Raw genomic sequence first — 20,934 nt, 5'->3', positions numbered from 1 at the left:
CGAATTAGGAGGAAAGTCGGTAATCTTTTGGTGATGTCGGAAACTGTCATCATCGACAAATGAAATATATTTGATTTTGGAATCATCTAAATCTCCGTACCTTACAAGTAGACGATGATGTTGACTTTCGGGTTGACTGATGAGGCGGGTGGTGTGAGCAGTGATAATGTCCTTGCTATCGATCAAAGACTTCCATACTTTTGAAACCGAGTTAATAAACTCAGCACTTAATGACAAAAAAAAACCCTAAATCACCCATTGTCATACTTGTTAAAATTGCCTATCTTAATTTTATATATATATATATATATATATATTTACAACTACATTTCTTGTTAGCACATAAAAAAAGCTAAAGGAGTTATCCAGATAAATGTTAGCAAATGCTACAAATTGCTCTTCAAAAGTTCATACTAAAAGTCTAAAAATTATCAGCAACACATACTCTGCAGAATCTGATATACCCAAGTAGTTTAAAAAGTGAATTATTTGATTGTAAAAGTAGTCTTAATTTAATGACAAATATTCGGAATATAGTTATGGAATAAGAGGAATTTTGAAGATCTTTTACTGAATTTGGATATAGTACATTTAAGTTGGTATAAAATTCCCCTGCAAGTGCCTTTAAAAATTGAAAAATTAAAAAGAAAAAACCCCAAATATAAATTTTTTTTAAAGAAAACCCTAAAATCAAAAAACTATAATCAACCATGGAAAATGATAAAATTAAAAACTTTAAAAAAGATGGGAAGATACCTGAAATATTAAACGAAGAGTAATCAATCTGTGTCGATACGAGTTAGTTTAGTATAATACTAGTCCTAATACTCGTACGATGTACGGTAGTTATATAGATTGTATCATAAAGAAATATGAATATGCCTCATACATGATTCGTGAGTACGAAATAAAGTGTGGTTAAAATAATCCGATGATCGAAAGTAAGTTATAATAAACAGTATTGATAAATATAATATATGTTTAGTTAAAGTTTTGGATTTACATTTAATTTTTACAATCGCATCAAAATCGGAACTTGTAAATATAGTGGATGACGACAAATAGTCTTGTAATTTCGGATCATAAACTTCAATTTTTGAAGTATTTATGCTAATAACTTATTATAAGTAATATAATTGATAGGAGATGAAGAATTAAGAAAGAAAGAGAGACAATTTTATTAATGAGAAAACGATGAATCAAATATGTTTATAATGTGTTTTGTATCTATATGTCAAGATTTAGAGTTTAATTCTAAGTCTAATAAAGAAATCGAATGTATATACTATTAAAAAAACTAATTTAATATAAATTAATTAATTAAAAGGACATATATCATTAAAGATTATGCCACGTATTATTTCAAGATTATTTCAATCATGTTTTAGTTTAATAATAAATATATTAAATTATTAAATTTATTGTCAAAAAATAAGGTTGATGATGGAAATCTCTTATTTATGGTAATAATGAATAAATATAATTTTGAATATAAAAGTCATAATTTTATTAGGAATCTATATCTATATATCAATTAAATAATTAGAAGTTTTAGTTGTATATGAAATCTAAAATCTAAAAAAATATATAAATAAAGATTTAAGTTGACACGTGTCGCTTAAGAAACACGTCATGTGTCGATCAAAAGATGTCTCACTCCTATTTTAGTTTATTGGTAGATAAGAAAGATAAATATTACTAAGAAATTTACCTTAGTTGAAGAAAACCAAAAAAAAAAAAAAGAAAAAGAACATCATCGAGGAATGATACCTGAGATTTGCAAGAGGGAAATTTGATTGAAATATATGGGGAGGTTGGTTAATGGTTAGACTGAACCTGGAGGAAGGACTTAGCTATGCTTCCAAAGCAAAATTATAAAACAAAGTTTATAATTTCGGTATACAATTTTTTTTTAGAGTCAGGTATTGTAAAATACAGCAAATATTAAAGTAAAATAAATAAAACAAAATCTTTACCCTTAAATTATGATTAAATTGATGCACGATGATTTTTATGATGCACGATGATTTTCAATGAAAAGAAATCTATTGTTTCATTTGTTTTACTTTAATATTTGTTTTATTTTACTTAAAAACTATTTTTATGAAACATATATGTGATTTACCTATAAAAACGCTTAAATTAAGTTCTTCCATAAGCATGACAAATCTTAAGGTTTCCATATGAATATTTGTAACGACACCTAGTTAATATTTTATTATCTAGGATACGTGCAATACTTCATAATTATACGGTGAGATTTTCCTAATGTTGTAAACGACCGAATGTTAAAAAAAAATATAAAAATTGATTAATTACCCATGTATATTTAATTATCAATGTATTTCACACAAAACTAAACCTGATCAGTATTTTAAAGTATTGACTAATTAGAGACCTGACAAGAACATTTGTATTTTTTTAGTTTTTCAAATTAGATCCAAAGATTTCAACGTGTTCATATATATCAAAGATAAAAGATGAAAAAGATACTAAAACAAATTTCATTTACAAAAGAATGAGATAAAATATATGATGTACGTTTCATAATTACATTATTTTAATTTAATTTCTTATTTACATTACTTACATTTGAATTAACAATTTTTTTCACTTCTATTTTTTAAATTTAAATTCATAAAGTTTATTCATTTGTATTTATTTAATAATTCACTTTACTATAAAAAAGTTCGTTAATCTTCTTGTAACTAACACGGTAATATATAAGTATATTAGCTAATCAACCCGGGTTCAACCCAGGTTAACTGATAGACATTTTACAAAAAAACTGAATGATACTCGATAGCTTTAAAATATGTTGTCATATTAAAATGTATAATAACAGCGTTAATTAAATAAGTTAAAAAGTTGTGATAAATTGTTATGTGAAAAACAAAACTAAACGGAAACAAAAGTTGTGTAGTTGTGGATACACAATAAAACACATTCGGTTGGCGAAAAAAAAAAAAAACGTTATAAAAAAAAATCATAGTTTTTGGCCTACTATAACAAAAAAAGAAGGTGATTAAAATTGACGGCTGGTATCCCGACCACTTTTTTGGTAATTAAAATAGTGGTGTTTTTGTCCATATCCAACTATTTGCAGTGATTACTGATAGGGGGCCCGTTATTTTTTTTTTCCAGATTTACCATTACAAACAGGGGGTCCGCACTATTTGCAGCGACTATCGCTGTAAATAGTATGTGTGGTATAGATACCAAAAAAGCTTGGTTGGGATATGAATCCCTTTAAAATTTTACATAATAATATGGACATTTAATAAAAATCTACATTAATAATACATATTTGAAAAAAAAGATATTCTGAATTTTATATAAAAAAAGTATGATGATGTCATTATTAAATTAAAAGGATGTGTGTTAATACAAATTTTAAAAAATCTTATGTCACCACAATCTTTCTTTATTAATATTTAATATAATAAATAGATATTTTTACTAAACTTCATTCACTATAAAACAATATTATAGGTGGGTTGGCTAGGGGATATTCTAAATCCACTATGTGGGCTCCGGAGGTGAGTTTTTCCCAAGGTCTTGGGTTCGAGTCTTGGGTTTCTCATCTCAAGGTATTTTCCATGAGCAGAGGGTTGGAGGTCCAGCGATTTGTTGGTTAAAATTTACTCCAGCACGTCTGAATCGAAACTAACTTTAGAAAAAAATAAAAATAAAAAAATATGACGTGAGTTCGAATCCTGGTTTATTGATATTTCATTAAAACTATAAAAATAAATCAAAATTGTCGGGGTTACACAGTTAACAAAAAATCTAATGCTTGAAACACATTAACATATGGATCAAGTGTATAATCCCCTAATGATAGCTAAAGCAATTATACATATATATAGTCCCTAGCTCATTTAGTTTTCAGTACGTATCCGATCATTATAGAACCTCCTAATGAAGTTCTCAGCGGCCTCGTCTACACAATCATCTTCATTATCGTATGCTGCTGGTGAGTCCATTTTCATCAGTTGTTCATCAACCACGGGAGCCTCCCTACCGAGTGCTTTAAGTACAGCAGAATTTATAATTATGTCATCACAATCGTCCACAACCAAAGGTGGATTACAATAAGTAGCAAAGGGGGTGCGTTTGTTTTGGTGTTTCTTGTTAGTAGAAAAAAGAGAGAGCGGGTAAGGAGGGGTGTCACGACAACTAAATTCGTATTCTCTGGGGATCGTTGAGGCCTTGCCAGTGATCTTGCCGCGCTTCATCATCGTGTTAAGGTCAAGTAAAAATTTTCGTTTGGCAATTCCCTTCTTCAACATGAAGAACATCACACGCACCAACCTCCATACTTTCTTAGTGATTATTGGTAAATTTTGTTCCATTTTCAATCTCTTTTTTTTATTATTATTATTTTGAAGAACAAGGACGAAGAGATATCGAAGGATATTGAGCTCGATCGAGGTTTGTAGTTAAAATGGGAGAACAAGGGAGGGATATTTAAAGACAAAAAAAATTTAAAAGTTGTAACTAAAGCAAATTAAACTAAAAAGAAGCCACTTAACAAAAGCAAGCAGTGTTGACTACCACAAAACGTTTGGTCATTGTGGAAGCGTTTTTCATGTTGAAAACAAACAATTAAAAGAAACGCAATGCTTTTGTACCATATCACCTTTAATTAGTTCATATATATTTCCTTTTGAAAGAAGTCTTTTGTACGTATTTCTTATAATGCACATGGTTAATTGAATATTTGTCGTGTTTATTTTACTAATTTGCCAAACGGCCGAATTGATAAATTCTTTTTTTTTTTTAAGGAAGCAATAGTACTGGGAAACCACGATTAATGTTTTTTAAATTGGATTGACCGGAAATGACGGTTAGCCGGTTAAACCGTTACCCCGTTAGCCGTAGCCGTACGAGTAGACTTTGGAGGGCCTTTTAGTATAACTGGAAAATAACCGGATTAATTGGTTTTAGTGGTATTTTTGGGTTAAACTGGTTAGATGGATCGGTAATATACCAATTTTTTTTTTAAAAAAATACATAGTAAATTAAAATAAGTAAAAACTTATTCAAAGATAAGTGAGTTTTTCCTTTTTAATCTTGTCACTTTTCTTGTTTATATTGTTAAAGTTGAATATATGTTATTATTGTACGTTCACTTGTTTAGTGGATGGGATATACGGTGGATCGAGGAGCTATATAGTGGTCAAAAGTGATCACGGTAACTATATGATTTTTATGAAACTCTATATATTTTTAATATTACATTTCATGATTAATTTGCATTGTTTATATTTTCTTCAAATTGTTTTATGAAGCTTAAAACTTAAATAGATTGTATATATTTGATACTCCCCCCTCCCATTAGAATTGTCATGTTTTGAATTTTTAAAGTCTAACATTTGTAACTTTGACCACAAATAATTTTATTTGTGTTACATAATATTTGATAAAAGTTATATGAATTGATTGTGTTCTAGACGTGTTTTTTAAGGGTATAACTTTTATCAACTTTTATATAACACAACAAAATATATTTATGGTCAAAGTTTAAAAATAAAGACTTTGAATATTCAAAGTAGGACACTTCTAGTGGGACGGAGGGAGTATTATTTATGAGTAGATTGTAACACTTTTAATAGCCTACTAGATTTTAGACCCGTGTCCAACACTGGACACGGGGTTTACGATATTATCAATATTAGATCTTCATACATTTAATTCATAAAACCTTATAATTTTGAAGATATACGGTTATAAATGTTATACTTTGCAAGTTGTAGTACGATAATCACAGGTTCGTCACTGTCATTATTAGCTAATACATATTAATGGATTGTTTGTCGTAGTCATTGCACAAGGCACATGATACAATAATTTCTTTATTATAAATTTTTTTGAAACCAGTAGTACTCATAATGTGATATTATTATGAAAGATAATTAATAATTAAAATATAAAAATACTTGTGATTATGTACTTGACATTCAAGTATATGTATTTGATCATGATGCGGACCATAACACGAATAAGTTTATTTTCAATCAGTTGTCTTATGATAATTAGATAAGATTAAGATTTTTTTTTCATATTCTTTGATAACAATTAAGACTCTTAATTTGAATAACAATTGTAACTTTAAACATTAATACGCAAACCTAATAAATAAAAATGGTTAATCCTATGTACCTTTTTGATTGAGAGATAAAATGAATCTTGAATGGAGTTCATATTGTTTTCGATTTAGTATTCAAGTAACTCTCTCTTGTAAATTGTGTTTTGTTCTGTGATGGACCTATGTTTTATGATTCATAAAGTGTTTAGGATAAGGATGTTGTATAAAAATCTAATCTAATACTCCCTCCGTCTCATATTAATTGTCCTAGTTTGACTTTATGAGTCTTTTTCTTTCAACTTTGACTGTAAATATTTTTTTTTGTGTTATATAACAGTTGATAGAACATATATGAATTGATTGAGTTATATATATATTTTTCATTGATATAACTTTCATCGACTAACATATAACAGAAACAAACATGATGTAGACCATAACACGAATATGTTTATTTTCAATCACTTGTCTTATGATAATTAGATAAGAACTGTGATTGTTTTCATATTCTTTGATAATAATTAGGTTTCTTGATTTGAGTGACAATTGTAATTTAAAAAAATTAAGTATATAAATGTTGTTCTACAAAAAAGTATATTCTAAAATTAATAGTTAAAAATAAATATAAAAAAAAACTTCTTAAGTTGATGGTTAAAAATAAGTATTAATTAAGTATTCAGAGCTAAAAAGTGTAAATTATTGATGGAAAACAAAAATAATGTAAATTGATGAGACTTTTTCTACAAATTAGAATAAATACTAATATAATAATATATTTGGATAATTATTATTAGAATTTTTAATTTATAGGGAATCTAAATGATGACATAAGCGATAATCAATTTGATAAAATTGAGCGATTTGATTGGTTAGTAAGTCATTAGTTCAACTGTTTTATAGTATATATTAAGATTAAGATAAGATAAGATTAAGATTAAGATTTTACACCCATATTATTTATGAGTAGATCGTACCATTTTTAAAAGACTGGTTTTGAATTTTATGTATATATACAAGTTTGACTAGTTAACCTGCTGGTTGAACCAACTAAGCTTTACCGGTCTGGACAGGGGCTAATAATTTCGTTACATAATTACGTGATGTAAAATAGTTTGTGATCATTTTGAACACCTACATAATTATTTTGAACCAACATTTATAGTTTACTTAGTAGAAGAGGTTTGGTAGGACGGACGCTTTTGGTGGGTGAATGTAACAATGCAATATGAATTAGAATTCAAGGCTGCGCCACACTTACCAAGCTTTTTGTAATTAATCGCACTTCCTAATCATTACAAATTAAAATGGGTGGGTTTAGGGGTTTCTTTAATTTGAAGGGTTGAATTTTAGAATGTGCTAAAATAAAGATTTATATAAAAAAAAGTGCATCAAATGAGTATTCGTTCCGTTGTCCCAATTGTTATGTTATTCACTTATTCGACATGTAATTTTTTAAGAGTCTTTTTCTAATAACATCTAACAAAATACCTCATATATGACCAAGGACAAGGAAAAATATATATGCTTACATGTACACCAAATGTGAAGTCCCATTGCATTTAAAGAAGAAAAATTCAAAGTGGCAGTCAGACCTAATTTTAAATTCATCAAAATTGGTAAATGAGAAACTCATACTTTTTTCTTTCTTTTTAAGAACGGTAACTGTTTATTGAAATAAGATGGATTAGTCTTAGACTGAGTAACATCAAAGATTAAACCTCACAAAAGTCCCCAAAAATCAAGTCCTCGCATCATGAATAAAACATAAATATTTCAGCCGGTTGTATGCTTGTATTGGCATCATCGAAAAAAGTCATTTAGTTGGGCTAAATGGCTTTTTAGCCCTTCATCCTAATATATGTGATTATATAGTAGTAGTTTTTTACTCGCTAGCACTCTAGCTTCAATTCCTGTTTCATTGTATACAATCAAATGCTATTTAAGATAACGAAAACAAGTTCGTAACTAGCTAAATTTCGAACAATTGGGTATAGTAATTAAATTTATAAAGGATAAAACTAAATTAAATCAATAGTCGAAAACGTAAATTCGTGTTTCCACTGCCCAAATTTATTGCTATTTGTTTTCGTTAACACAATCTAAAATAATATCAAAATTGATGAGGTTATACGAATGACAAAATCGAAAAACTTGAAAACATCTAAGGTATCAAGTGTAGTTTCATATAACCCTCTAATGAAAATTAGTCATTGTATATATAGTCGTAGTCCCTCATTAATTTAGTTTTCAGTACGTATCCGATCATTATAGAACCTCCTTATGAAGTTTTCAGCAGCCTCGTCTACACAATCATCTTTATCCTCATTGTATGCCGCCGGTGAGTCCATTCTCATTAGTTGCTCATCCTTGGGAGACGCCCTACTTGTCATCATATCAAGAGCCTTCAAAACCGCAGGATTTATGATAATATCATCACAATCATCCACAACCAATGGTGTGTTAGACCTAGCAAGGCGGCTATGTTTGTTTTCGTGTTTCTTGTGGGAGGAAAAGAGGGAGAGTGGGTAAGGAGGGGTGTCGCGGCAACTAAACTCGTATTCTTTGGGGATCGTTGAGGCCTTGCTAGTGATCTTGCCACGCTTCAACATCATGCTAAGGTCAAGTAAGAATTTTCTTTTGGCAATTCCTTTCTTTAACATGAAGAACATCACACGCACCAACCTCCATGCTTTCTTGGTGATTACAACAAAATTTTGCTCCATTAGTTCTAGCTCAATATTGAATTTTATTGTTGTTCAAGTGCTAGCTAGAGAGATAGGATGAATTGAACTTGATGTGTTATGAAGTTAAAAAGAAAGAAGAGAATAGGGGTATTTAAAGACCAAAAACTTAAGTTTGCAACTAAAGAGAAAAAACAAAAAAGAAGCCACTTCACAAAAGCAATTAAGCAGTGTTGACTCCCACAAAAAGTTTGGTCATTGAGGGAACGTTTTGCATGTTGAATATAAACTATTAGACATATGCAAATATGAAATGCTTTTTTTACAAGTAATATCTATTTTTAATTTAGTTCATAGTTTCTTACATAGTTTCTTATTATGTACGTACGTATGCATATGGTAATAATGAGCGTATAGATTATTTATTAATTTATAATATTTTACTCCTTTATAAAAATTATCCAACCCCTTACAAATAGAAAGTGTTACTCAAATGTTACATACGAAAGTATTAAATTGCCCTTAATAAAAACCTATTATAGAAAGAATTTTTATAAATTACCAAATTTGTCTTTAAAAAATTAATTTACACCTAAACCCTTATTTTAATAATTAACACTTTAAACCTTTATCATTTTAAATATTTCACCGTCACCTTTACACCAACCTACACTATTTGACACTGCGACCACCACCAATAATATCGTCACCGATAACACTAGACCACCGTGCCCATCCCCGCGCAATGCGGCGAGTACCATGCTCGTTTTTTATCAATAATATGCGCGCGCACGCTGGGTTAATTACAAAAATAATGAAAGGTTAGACTAAAGGGTATGAGGCATTATTTCAACATGTTAACATAGAGACCAACTTGTATCTAAAAAATAGGTCTCTATGTAAAGTATAGAGACCACTTGTTAACCGGTCTCTATGTGGCAAACCAATATGCATAGATACCAGTTGTAAAACCGGTCTCTATAACCTCTATAACCGGTCTCTATAGTTTTTTTTTGTACTAGCTATACTAGGTTGCTATTTGAAAAGAACGCAAGAAACAAAATTCTTTTTATCATTTTTAGAAGAAAGACTTTCATATAATCAAGATTTAATCACTAACTCGTTGTGGGAAAATTTTTTTGAAAGTGAAAATCGGTTGTCGAACTTTTCAGTTTCTCAATGGTTAGTTTTATTTCTTTTTTAAGGTTAGTCATATGGCCATGAAGTTTATTTGCCTATATGTTTTTTTGAACAGTCTTGTATGTTTTTTTTACCCTTGTATATAATAACATCTGAAACAAAAGTCTAAAATCTAAAACATTAAATCCAAAATATAAAAATGAAGGCTTTGTATTTTGGGACTTTAGGCTCATATATGCCTAACCTCAATATTTTGGGGCCGGCACTGCTCGAGACTGAAGCTAAAGCTTGTGCATAGCTTCGGAACCTTAACTCCAAAGTTGGATATGCTTGTCCATTTTAATAAAAGATATGGATATTTTTTTAAAGCGCAAAAGAGATAAAAGATAACTGACTAATACTTTCAATTTGGTTTACTCAACTGAGGATCAAATACTGGCTACATTCTAAAGGGTTTACTCTTCGAGTTTTAATGAGTATAATGTAGCTAAGGGCCCATCACCAACTTTGCATTTGATCGAATATGAATTTTCAATAATCCACAAATAAATCACTAGCTAGTAGAAAATCACAACCACTGGTGACGGCTGTACTGGACCAAGACCAGGGTAACTACAGATATTATAAGAAACCAACAATTTGAACAAAGCCACGTATAGTATATCATCTCTAGGCTCTAGCTATAATTTACCTCAGAAATTATTTACTTAGGAGGGGAGGTTTGTGAGCGTGGGCCCATATTAATAAGTAGGTGAAGGTTCATGGAAAGACGCAATTAAAGCAAGTGGCTTTGGGGTACATTTAACGTTTATTAACGTTTGTTATGATTACAAAAGTATGTTCGTCAGCTTAATTATGTTAGTTAAATACCCGGATGGACTTTAGACGGCCGTTCGATTTTAGGTTTGGTAAAGTAGATATTTTGGTATGTAATGACGGGTAGAAAACAAAACAGTGTGCCATTAATTGGAAACTATTTCGGCTTCTCCTTTTCTAAAGTTGGCTAGATCTATTTTACACTTTTAAATTATATAATTAATTAAATTAATAATCAAATGATAAGTTGAAACAAGTTGCTTGCACAATACAACGGAGGATGGTGGTCAGCGGCCAATGGTGGTGGTGATAGACTGGGCGATGGTGGCGATCGGCCAGTAGTGATGGTGATAGATGGGATGGCAGCGCGACGTGGGTATGATTTGTGATTAAGGAATAATAATGTTTATGGGGAGTGATAAATCTACAACAAGTTTTTGTCATCCACGACAATGCACGCTTTATAAAGTTATACACTGTGCAGTATAATATGTACGTTTGTTGTAGATGACAAAAATTGGATTTTTGTAATGAGTTGCTTCGTAATTTACAAAGTTAGTTTTTTTCTTAACGGTAGATGATAATTTTTAGCTGTTAATTATCTTCAAGTTAATAATTCAACCATGAGGTTGAACTAATAGACTAATAGCTCAGCCCATTCACGGTTTACAAAGTTCGTTGGATAAGAAAATAGAAATGCATCTTAAAAATCATAAATGTATCTTCACGTACAATCAATATTACCAATTTATTGATGAAACTTATTCTCAATGAAAATGACATGAAGATATTATTCTAAAATTGTTAAGGTTACACAAGTCACAAACAATGCAAAAGCTTGAAACAAAGAAAAGGGATCAAGTATAATTTCGTATAACCCCTAGTGAAGTAATTAACTAAATAACAATCTAGTCGATCCATCAATCAACTTTCACGTCTCCGGTCATTATAGAATCTGTTTATGAACATCTGAGCAGCCTCATCCACACGGCCATTATCTTCGCGACCATTAGTTTCAGGAAATGGTGAGTCAGTTATCCTGGGTGGTGTTGATGTGGCGCCGTTTGTACGCATATGATTAAGAACATTAAGAACCGCGGCATTGATAACCATATTGTCATTACAATCGTCTTCGTCTAGAGCCAATGGCGGGCTAGTAGTAGAAAGGTCGTGGTCGCGTTTGCTGTGATATTTCTTGTGATTTGAAAAGAGAGAAAGCGGATAAGGAGGGGTGTTGCGACAGCTGAACTCATAGTCGCCGGATGGAGCAATATTCGCATTATTGTGGTTATTGTGATGGAACATATTGTTAAGGTTTTGTAAGGCCTTACCCGCAATCTTGCCACGCTTTGAAATCATCATGTTAAGATCAGCCAAGATGTTTGTTTTGGCAATTCTTTTTTTCACCATGAAGAACATCACATGTACCAATTTCCATATTCTCTTGGTGATTAATGGTGATTTTTTCTCCATATCTTTCTCTATTTGTTACCTTGATATATAGATTCTATTGAAATGTTAAATGTTTGATTGAAGTTAAAAGGGTGAGGAGGGAAGGAGTATTTAAAAGATAGCTTACAAGAAAGAAAAGAGAATTGTTTGGTTTACAAGATATCACATTAACTTTAATTTAAGCAACCTTTAATTATTTTTCAAAATTAAATTTTTTTTCTCAGGTTGAATTAGTTAGGTTATGAATGTATATTTATAAAGACCTTAAGATTAAGCTTAGTTAAACAACCATTAAAAGTTTGCTTGTCACGCGTAAAACACACTAAATTAAAAGATATGCTTTGTTGAAGGTAAATACAAGTAAAACACACTAGCTATTTTAAAAGTTATATATGCTTTGTTAAAAGTAAATAACTAAAGCTAGAGTTCGTGATCAAGACTTGGTGGACTATTTTACATGTTCAAATCGTGCCGTAACTGCTTTGCTCCTCAATTTAAGAGGTTCTAATTAAAGATCTCAACTTTAAACATAGACATAAATATTTCAGGGTTGATAATTGGTGGCGGAGCTATGTGGTGAACATAGGTGGCCATGAAAACCTCATAATATTTATAAAACTCTATATTATTAATACTATTTTTATGTATTTACTTACTTTAAAGATAATTGTCAATCCCGGACTGATGTAATTTAATTCTGTAGTTTAATTTTACGCATATTAATATCATTAAAACTGTTCAACAACTCCAGACTGAAAATCCTGACTTCGCCACAGTCAACTTACAAATACAAATGTTTGTTCACTTAATAAACTTTATCGTTCAAATAAAAAAAATACTCGTACACCCTTTGCAAAATGCCCAAAATTGGCCAAGATAGCTTTGAACATGTTCACAGTTCACGATGAATAACTATGCAGGGCCCATTAAGTTTTGGAGAAAACATAGGTAATGTTACCCTCAGTTATCGACTCGTAACTTTTGACTCAACTTAAAAATCTGATTTTTGACTCGTGACTTGAAACGTGACTCGACTCGTAAGAGTCAGGATATTTGTATATACTACATATATAATATTGTATAATTATATATATGTGACGTATTTATAAACAAAGTATAAGTCGATTATCTTAATACATTTCCAAAATATCACATATTCGATACTTTTAAGTCATAATCTTACGGTTTATCTCCAAATTCGTATTAAAATGATCAAAAATACATATATAACATACAAAATAATGTAACTATTAATATGATATATAATATATAAACCATATTATCAAACTACAACAATTATAAGTTTACAACTCGTAGTGACTCATTTCAAATTCACACCGCAACTCGTAAGAGTCAGGAGAAAAAAGAGTCACACCACGAGTCGCCTCGTTTTCGGTCTAAATCGACTCGACTCGTAAGAGTCGACTCGTCACTCGTAAAAGTCTAAAAACTATGATGATACGTATGTTATTATGTATTGGTACTTTCACGTATGGAGGACTAAATATATATAAATATATTCGATGGAATAAGGATGAGGATAGAAAAACATTAATTTCCGATCCCATACCCAAACTCGACAAAACTATGTATACTTATTAATTTAACATAATAACATAGATATTGATTTATACATAGAAACAAATGTCAACCTACACATTCTTTTACTTATCTTCTGCTACGGTGAATTTTTGTTTATTCAAAAAAGGTATCCCGATATTCGACGGGGAGAGATACAAGGATTTAATTTAATTCCCGGACAGAAATATATAGGGATTACATTAATTGAAAACCGAATATGAGGATAGAGATTGAGATTTCCAAAAATACTTGCATCATTATCATCCTTAATAATAATTTCCCATATTTCAAAGGCCCTTTAGTCATACACTCATACCCATTGAGTTTAAAATAAAATTAAGGGGAAATAATAAGTGCTACAAAGATATATAAAGAAAAAAATCTATTTTGCCCCTAAAATTTATCAAATGTGCGTACATTTTAAGGCCCCGATCGGTAAGAGTAGCAATACGTAACATACGTACTATGAGGCCTACTTGTTTAATTTGTTGTTGTACATGATCTTTGGAACGCCGACAAGCATGCAGCAAATACACAAGAAATTAACATGCCAATAGAAAAACCAGCAATCATATCGACAATTATAGATGATATAAATCTCCAAAAAGAGTTCTCTATTTCTATTGATCACTTTCTACGATCAACCTGAATCGATCTACATGTATACAAATGTTGATGTTTCAATTCAATCAATTTTTTTTTTTCTTTTGGACTTTTCTTAAAATACACACCATCTTAAAGGTCATGGATTCAAGCTAACTAAGTAAATAAAGAAAAAAAAAAAAACACGCATGACATGAACCGCGCGAGAAAGAAAAAAGGCACTTTCATTAATTATATATACAAGGCAAGTTTGACTGCCAAAACAATAAAAAGTTTATGATGGAGACTTGGTGGACGATTTTACATGTGCCACTAAATTAAATATGTTATGCAATGCATATTTATTTTTTATTACGGAGTATAAGGTTACGACATAGTATAATTCTCTATGAAATGAACTACTTATTATCACCTAATTAATATTATGATTATATATAATTACTAAATGTGGTAAGTGAACCGAATGAATAAGAACGAAGGGCCGATAAAGCTTCAGGTGCATCTGTGATCCATAGATCAGGCACCTAAGATTCAAAGTGTGGTCCAAGGCACCTCCCCAAATTGGCCAATTCTCATTAAATTTACACGTATATATGAAATACATCCCATTCTAAGTATGCAATTTGAGGTGTTTTAGAGGTTTAGCGGCTTTAGCCCCTTTTCTTTTGCTACACCTTTTAGTGTTTGATTTTAATGTAAGATAAATCACTAACACAACACTTTATAATTTATATATAGTGTGTCACAGTTTATTTTGATATATTTTTACAATTCATTCAAGTGTATAAGTATTGTCATTGTTAATGTTTGGTGCCCCTTGTGAGAAAATTTTCTATATCCGTCATTGACTAGCAAACTACACTTAACAAGAGTGGTTAATTTGTAACTTCAATCAACCATACTACTATTTGGTGGGAGAAAGCTAGTGATATGCAAAGCCTCTCGACCGAACCCATCCAACTACTTTTTTGATTTTCTTTTTCTCATTTTAACGTACGCCCGCCCTCAATTTTCACAATATAGCTATTTTCTGAACACACATATATTTTCTTTCCCATACCCAATTAGTTCAATACTGTATATATCATTTAAGGATTAATCACGGGAAGATAAATGTACTTTCGCAATTGTACACGGTTTCTCATTATACTTTTTTATTGATGAGGTTTACCCACAAACTTTTTTTCGTGTACACGGTTGCCCATTATACTTTTTTATTGATGAGGTTTACCCACAAACTTTTTTTCGTGTACACGGTTGCCCATTATACTTTTTTATTGATGAGGTTTACCCACAAACTTTTTTTTGTGTACACGGTTGACCCATAGTTGATCGGTTTACCGGTTATAGTCGGTTAACAAAGCTGACATGGATTCATAACGACAGATTTAATATTTGGATGACTAATGTACTTTTCCTTTTGTACATGGTTGGCCATTGAACTTTTTTAATTGTTGTGTATTAATTACCAAGAAACTCTTAAAATTTATACATGGTTGACCAAAATCTTCAAAACTGGTTCTTTCTCATACTCAAATCTTTAAAACTGTTTTTCTATCCAAAAAGAAAACTTAGAAATTTTAATAAAAAAATGAAAGATTTTTCTAAGCGAATAGTTGACTAATTGAGCATTTACATTATCAATTTCAAACTCACATTCCTAAGTCAGATAAAAATTATCTTATACACTCACCTTTGTTAGCCTGTAAGAATTCAAACATCTCGCCGGAAAACTCAAAATCGACATTTTCTTCCTTGTTTATTCGAATTGAAACTCGAAATTTGTACCAAAACACTCGAAATTAAAATGCGCACAAACCCTAACCAACAGAAATACGAATTACAATTTTTCGGTGACTGAGCGGTTAGCGGTTGGAATTTATTTTAGAAAAATCTTTTGTTTTTTTTTAATTAAAATTTATGGATTTTCTTTTTAGAGACAGAAGCAATTTTGAATATTTGAGTATGAGAGAGAACCAGCTTTTAATATTTGGGTCAACCATGTACAAATTTTAAGAGTTTGTTAGTAATACACATCAATAAAAATAAGTTCAATAAGCAACCATGTACAAAAGAAAAAATACATTAGTTATCAAGTGATTAAACCTGTCCTTGAGAATCCATATCAGCTTTATTAAACGTCTACGTGGTTGTCACGTCATTAAAAAGGGTGATTACTGGTAATATAGGTCAACCGTGTATAAAAAAAAATTTGTGGGTAAACCTCATCAATAAAAAAGTATAATGGGCAACCATGTACAAATAAGAAAATACATTTATATTCCCGTGATTAATCTCTATCATTTAATATTCTATTACTTCTTTCATCCATTGGTTTTTTATTCAAATGTCTATATTTAGCGTTGAATGTAAAAGAAACGGATTAAAACAACTCACTATCCTAGTTTAACCATAGAATCAGGGCCTCAGGGGTATCGATCTCAATTCAAATTTGTGGTAAATAAAAAAATGAAAAAGATACTACTATAGTACAAGGCTACTAGCTATACACCAGGCTGCAAGGACACAGCTGTTTGCAACTCAATTTCTAACTTAACAAAAAAGCGATCTCAATTTTCAAAAGTGTATATCGTAATCATTACTAAAATAGGTTTGTTTGTCTGCTTATTTTGATATCAATTGGTGTCTTTTTGAGTGACTTTACGGTACCAAAAAGAAAAGGGTTTATATATGTGACATAATTGATACGGAGTATTTTGGTTGAAAGCAAAAGAATCTGTCAAACCAGTACTTCTTGGTCTTTCTCTTTTATAAAAGTGTTCTGGCTTCATTCGCTTTCTTTCTTTATCTTTTTAAATTCATACATGAATCATGTGATAAATTATTAGTGTTGCATGACGAACCTTTAAAGAAGCTTCAACTCAAATGTACATAACTAATTAAACTTTTTTGAGCAAGGATCCATCGAGCCATAAAAAGAAGTATTCAACATCTACTACTAGTCCATGGTATAATCAGCGCATTAGATATAAAATAAGAAAATGATGCATGCTTCTAAAAAACTAGACTAATAATTCTTTTAAAATAATGACATTTAGTAAAATCAAAAGATGAAATTAGGAGACGGAATCAATAGATTACATTTGTCATTGTAATTATTTTCAAAAAATTATTAGGCTAATTTTTAAAAAGTTATTAATTTACTTATGAAAATATATCTAACATGAATGTATTTGCCTATTTGTTATTATTAGGCTGATTTTTAGAAAATTATTAGTTCAGTGACGAAGCTTTTTTTTTTTTTTTTAGCTCTATGAGTTTTATATGTAATTCGTTTAAATATATGAAGCTCAACAGGATTTCGAAAACCACATAAAGAACCTAGATTGTCCATTGATATAGCATCTTCATGTTATCATCATCTTTCGTATATTAGTCTACTGATATGTTTACTATGTAATTATTTTAATTTCTAAAACCACGTATTTAGACCAAAAAATATTTGAAAGTATTATTATTTGTTTAGTTATAGTGTATTTGATTCTATTATCAGTGAAATTTTTATTAGTTAGATACTTTATGTTAGTTTTTATTTAAAGATAGAAAAAAAAAAGTGGTATCCCGTTTGTAATGTGAATTTTTTTAGTAATTGATGCATTGAAAAATTGAGTTAACCGTGGTTTTATTATTGTGCTAATTCGATAACTTTTTCATTGTCTTTTCAAAGTGTTACGGATGCCAAGTGGAAATAAATCAATCGAAACTTAAAACTAACATGTTATACTCAAGCATTAACTTTTCAATAAATAAATACCGGTTTTCTGTTAACCATTAATCTTTATGAACACTAAGTTTTTTAGTAATTTTTTTATCGATGGAACTGGTTTATGCATTTTTTCTTTTTTTTTTTTTTTTTTTCTTTTTCTGTTGTCCAATAACTCCTCTTTAAACTAAACTAGCTAGATTCGATCCGTATCTTGTTCAACACATATTTATTGAAAACTACTATTAGAAAATAGGGAGTGATATATCTACATTACCTTTTAACCATCTATAACAATGATATATATTTTATAATACAATGTACAACTATACAATGCATATATTGTTGTAATGACAACAAGTAGTTGTAAATATATCACTTCCCTTAGAAATTAAACTTATCATAAGGCTCTCGATAAAAACAAATATTTACATTAATAATACTTGGTCTTTCCTTTAATATAATTTTTTTTTTTTTGAAAAGTGTGAGTACATTGTGAAGGTGTAATTTGTAAATTATTAAGTAGGTCTCAACGAGTAGATCTTTTAAATTTATTTTTTTTGAAAGGTGAATTTTTTGGAAATTTCGTGTCGCGATTCGATAGCGAGAGGTTTAACATACATTGTCTTAACCAGGTCCGCGCTAGAGAGCTCTCTTGAATTAGAAATATCTATTTCAAATACCCGATGGGGGAAATCCCCCTACTAATCCCCCCGAAGTCACGACGATTAATAGGGGTAAACCCTGTGTTGAGTCAGGGATTCGCTGACCAGACTTGGTCGCTGACGTATGTTGTCAGCAAGTCATCAGGGAGTCCAGTGACTCTTGTCAGTTGGTGGTTTCCTTTCCAAATTGTAAGTCAAAGCGGGAAGAATTCAAATCAAAAGAAGATAAGAGTCAGATGGTGGTTCCTCAAACTGTAATTTACCTTGTATGGCAAAGGTACAGTTGTGAGTTGTGACCAAAAAAAGGGTTTTCTCATTCATACTCGTTTTGGTAAAGAAGACAAAGACTCTTAGATTCAAGTACTTTGAACGAATGAGATCTCAACAACCACCATCAATCGCTATCAATGTAAGGCTGTGTTGCCTTAATTCCTTCCTTATGTTAAGCAACACAGCCGCACCAAAAACATTGTGATTGTCACCATAAAGTGTGTGTCACTTATTTTCTCTTGTAATTGTTTAAGTTTTCTAGTTAGTCTAAAACTTAGCAATTGTATGTTCATGTATTTTCTTGTAAGTCAAGTTGTAACATCGACAGTGTATTCATTGTTTAATCAATGATACATATGATTAGACTTGCATAGATTTGTGTACTTAAATATTACTCTTGTTCTTGTTTTTTACTTTCTTGTCTAGATAATTAAAATATAAGTGTGTAAATTGTGGGTTGTTACTCTGCCCTTTTCAGACTTGAACCTGTGTATACTCAAGTCAAGCCATATATCATAAAGGGACTTAATTTATATGTCCTCCCTAAAGCTTGAACACAAGATCTCATATAAAAAGGAATGATCTTTTCAATTATTGAGTTAAAGCTCAAAGACAATGGTTCTTTTTAGTTTAATTTACAAAAAGAAAAATCAATTTGTCAATACTTAAACAGTTGTTTTTCTACCTTTAAAATGATTCAAAGTATCAAACAAACCAAAATTATAATTGCAAAAGGAATAAAAGCAAGACGACATTGTATGCATACAATCCATATCATTAGAATTCTTGTCCACAAAATGATTGACAAAACGTCGAAAGGGAACTTGCATAATCCATTTAAAGAGGATGACAAAATAAAAATCTTAATAAAACTTACGTACTCTAAAAATAAAAAGGGAAAAACACATTTAGATGCGAATTCATTTATTTATCATCAATTATCAATAACATTATTTATCGTAGAAGACGGAGTACAAATATTTTAGGGACATACAAGACATGGAAACATAAAAATAGTCTCATGAAACCCCCTAAAGAATTATCTAATGTCACTCTAGCCCTTCCACTAGTTTTGCCTACTCAAACCATTATAGAACCTAATAATAAACTTCTCAGCATCCTCATCAACCTTATTACCATCTTCTTGATCACCATTGCTTAACGGAAAGGGCGAGTCCGTTATCCTCAATTGTCTAACCATTGGACTCTTTCGGAATCCGGGGAGTACTAAAGGTGAGGAAGTCACACTTGTTAGCATCTCCAATGCCTTAATAACTTCAAGATCAAGAACCATATCATCAATGCCCTCTATTACATGTTTTTGTTTCTTCTTGTTTGTCGAAAAGAGGGAGAGTGGGTATTTAGGGGTGGTAGTGCAACTAAACTGATCGTATTCGGTTGAGGGAGGACTATTAGGGAAAGAAAGGTGGTGAGAGTTCGAGTCGCGATGGTGGAAGGTATTGGCAGCCCAATTGTGATGGTGGTGAAAAAGAAGATTGTTTAAGGCTTTTCCTGCGATTTTGCCACATTTCATCATGTTAAGATCAACAAAAAATTTAGATTTGGAAATGCCTCTCTTTAACAAGAAGAATATAACACGCATTATGTTCCATACTTTTTTGGCCATTATTGGAAAATTTTGTTCCATTTTCTCTCTAAATTAATTATAAGGTTTTGATTAGTTTGAGAGAGAAAGATATGATATAGAGTTCTTTTTTTTTTTTGATGATTAATTGCAGTTAAAATGAGGAGGTAGTGAGGCTTATTTATAGGTACAATCTTGTTGGGAAATAGGTGGTTTCTTTCCCACATATACAAGGCACATAGTATAAATTGTATAATAATAATAAAATCTTGGTTTGGTTGGGTTGGGTTGGATTCTATGAAGTTATTAGAGTGGTTTTTAAATTT

General features: G+C 30.5%; 4 protein-coding genes across 4 annotated transcripts; all 4 read right to left on the bottom strand.

Moving 5' to 3' along the window:
* Positions 1–3,881: 3,881 nt before the first annotated feature.
* LOC122607084 lies at positions 3,882–4,355 on the bottom strand. Its single transcript, XM_043780003.1, has one exon. It carries the CDS (start codon positions 4,353–4,355, stop codon positions 3,882–3,884), a length of 474 nt encoding a protein of 157 aa, XP_043635938.1.
* A 3,784-nt stretch (positions 4,356–8,139) lies between these two features.
* Positions 8,140–8,882, bottom strand: LOC122608605. Its single transcript, XM_043781701.1, has one exon. The coding sequence runs from the start codon at positions 8,812–8,814 to the stop codon at positions 8,332–8,334; it is 483 nt and encodes a 160-aa protein (XP_043637636.1). The 5' UTR covers positions 8,815–8,882; the 3' UTR covers positions 8,140–8,331.
* A 2,770-nt stretch (positions 8,883–11,652) lies between these two features.
* Positions 11,653–12,201, bottom strand: LOC122607083. Its single transcript, XM_043780002.1, has one exon. It carries the CDS (start codon positions 12,199–12,201, stop codon positions 11,653–11,655), a length of 549 nt encoding a protein of 182 aa, XP_043635937.1.
* Positions 12,202–20,089: 7,888 nt separating this feature from the next.
* LOC122607082 lies at positions 20,090–20,650 on the bottom strand. The gene has a single exon (XM_043780001.1). The coding sequence runs from the start codon at positions 20,648–20,650 to the stop codon at positions 20,090–20,092; it is 561 nt and encodes a 186-aa protein (XP_043635936.1).
* Between the last annotated feature and the right edge of the window lie 284 nt (positions 20,651–20,934).

The sequence above is a fragment of the Erigeron canadensis genome, chromosome 7 (assembly GCF_010389155.1).
Source record: "Erigeron canadensis isolate Cc75 chromosome 7, C_canadensis_v1, whole genome shotgun sequence".
NCBI classification, from domain to species: domain Eukaryota; kingdom Viridiplantae; phylum Streptophyta; class Magnoliopsida; order Asterales; family Asteraceae; genus Erigeron; species Erigeron canadensis.
This window is presented reverse-complemented; position numbering and strand designations above follow the sequence as displayed.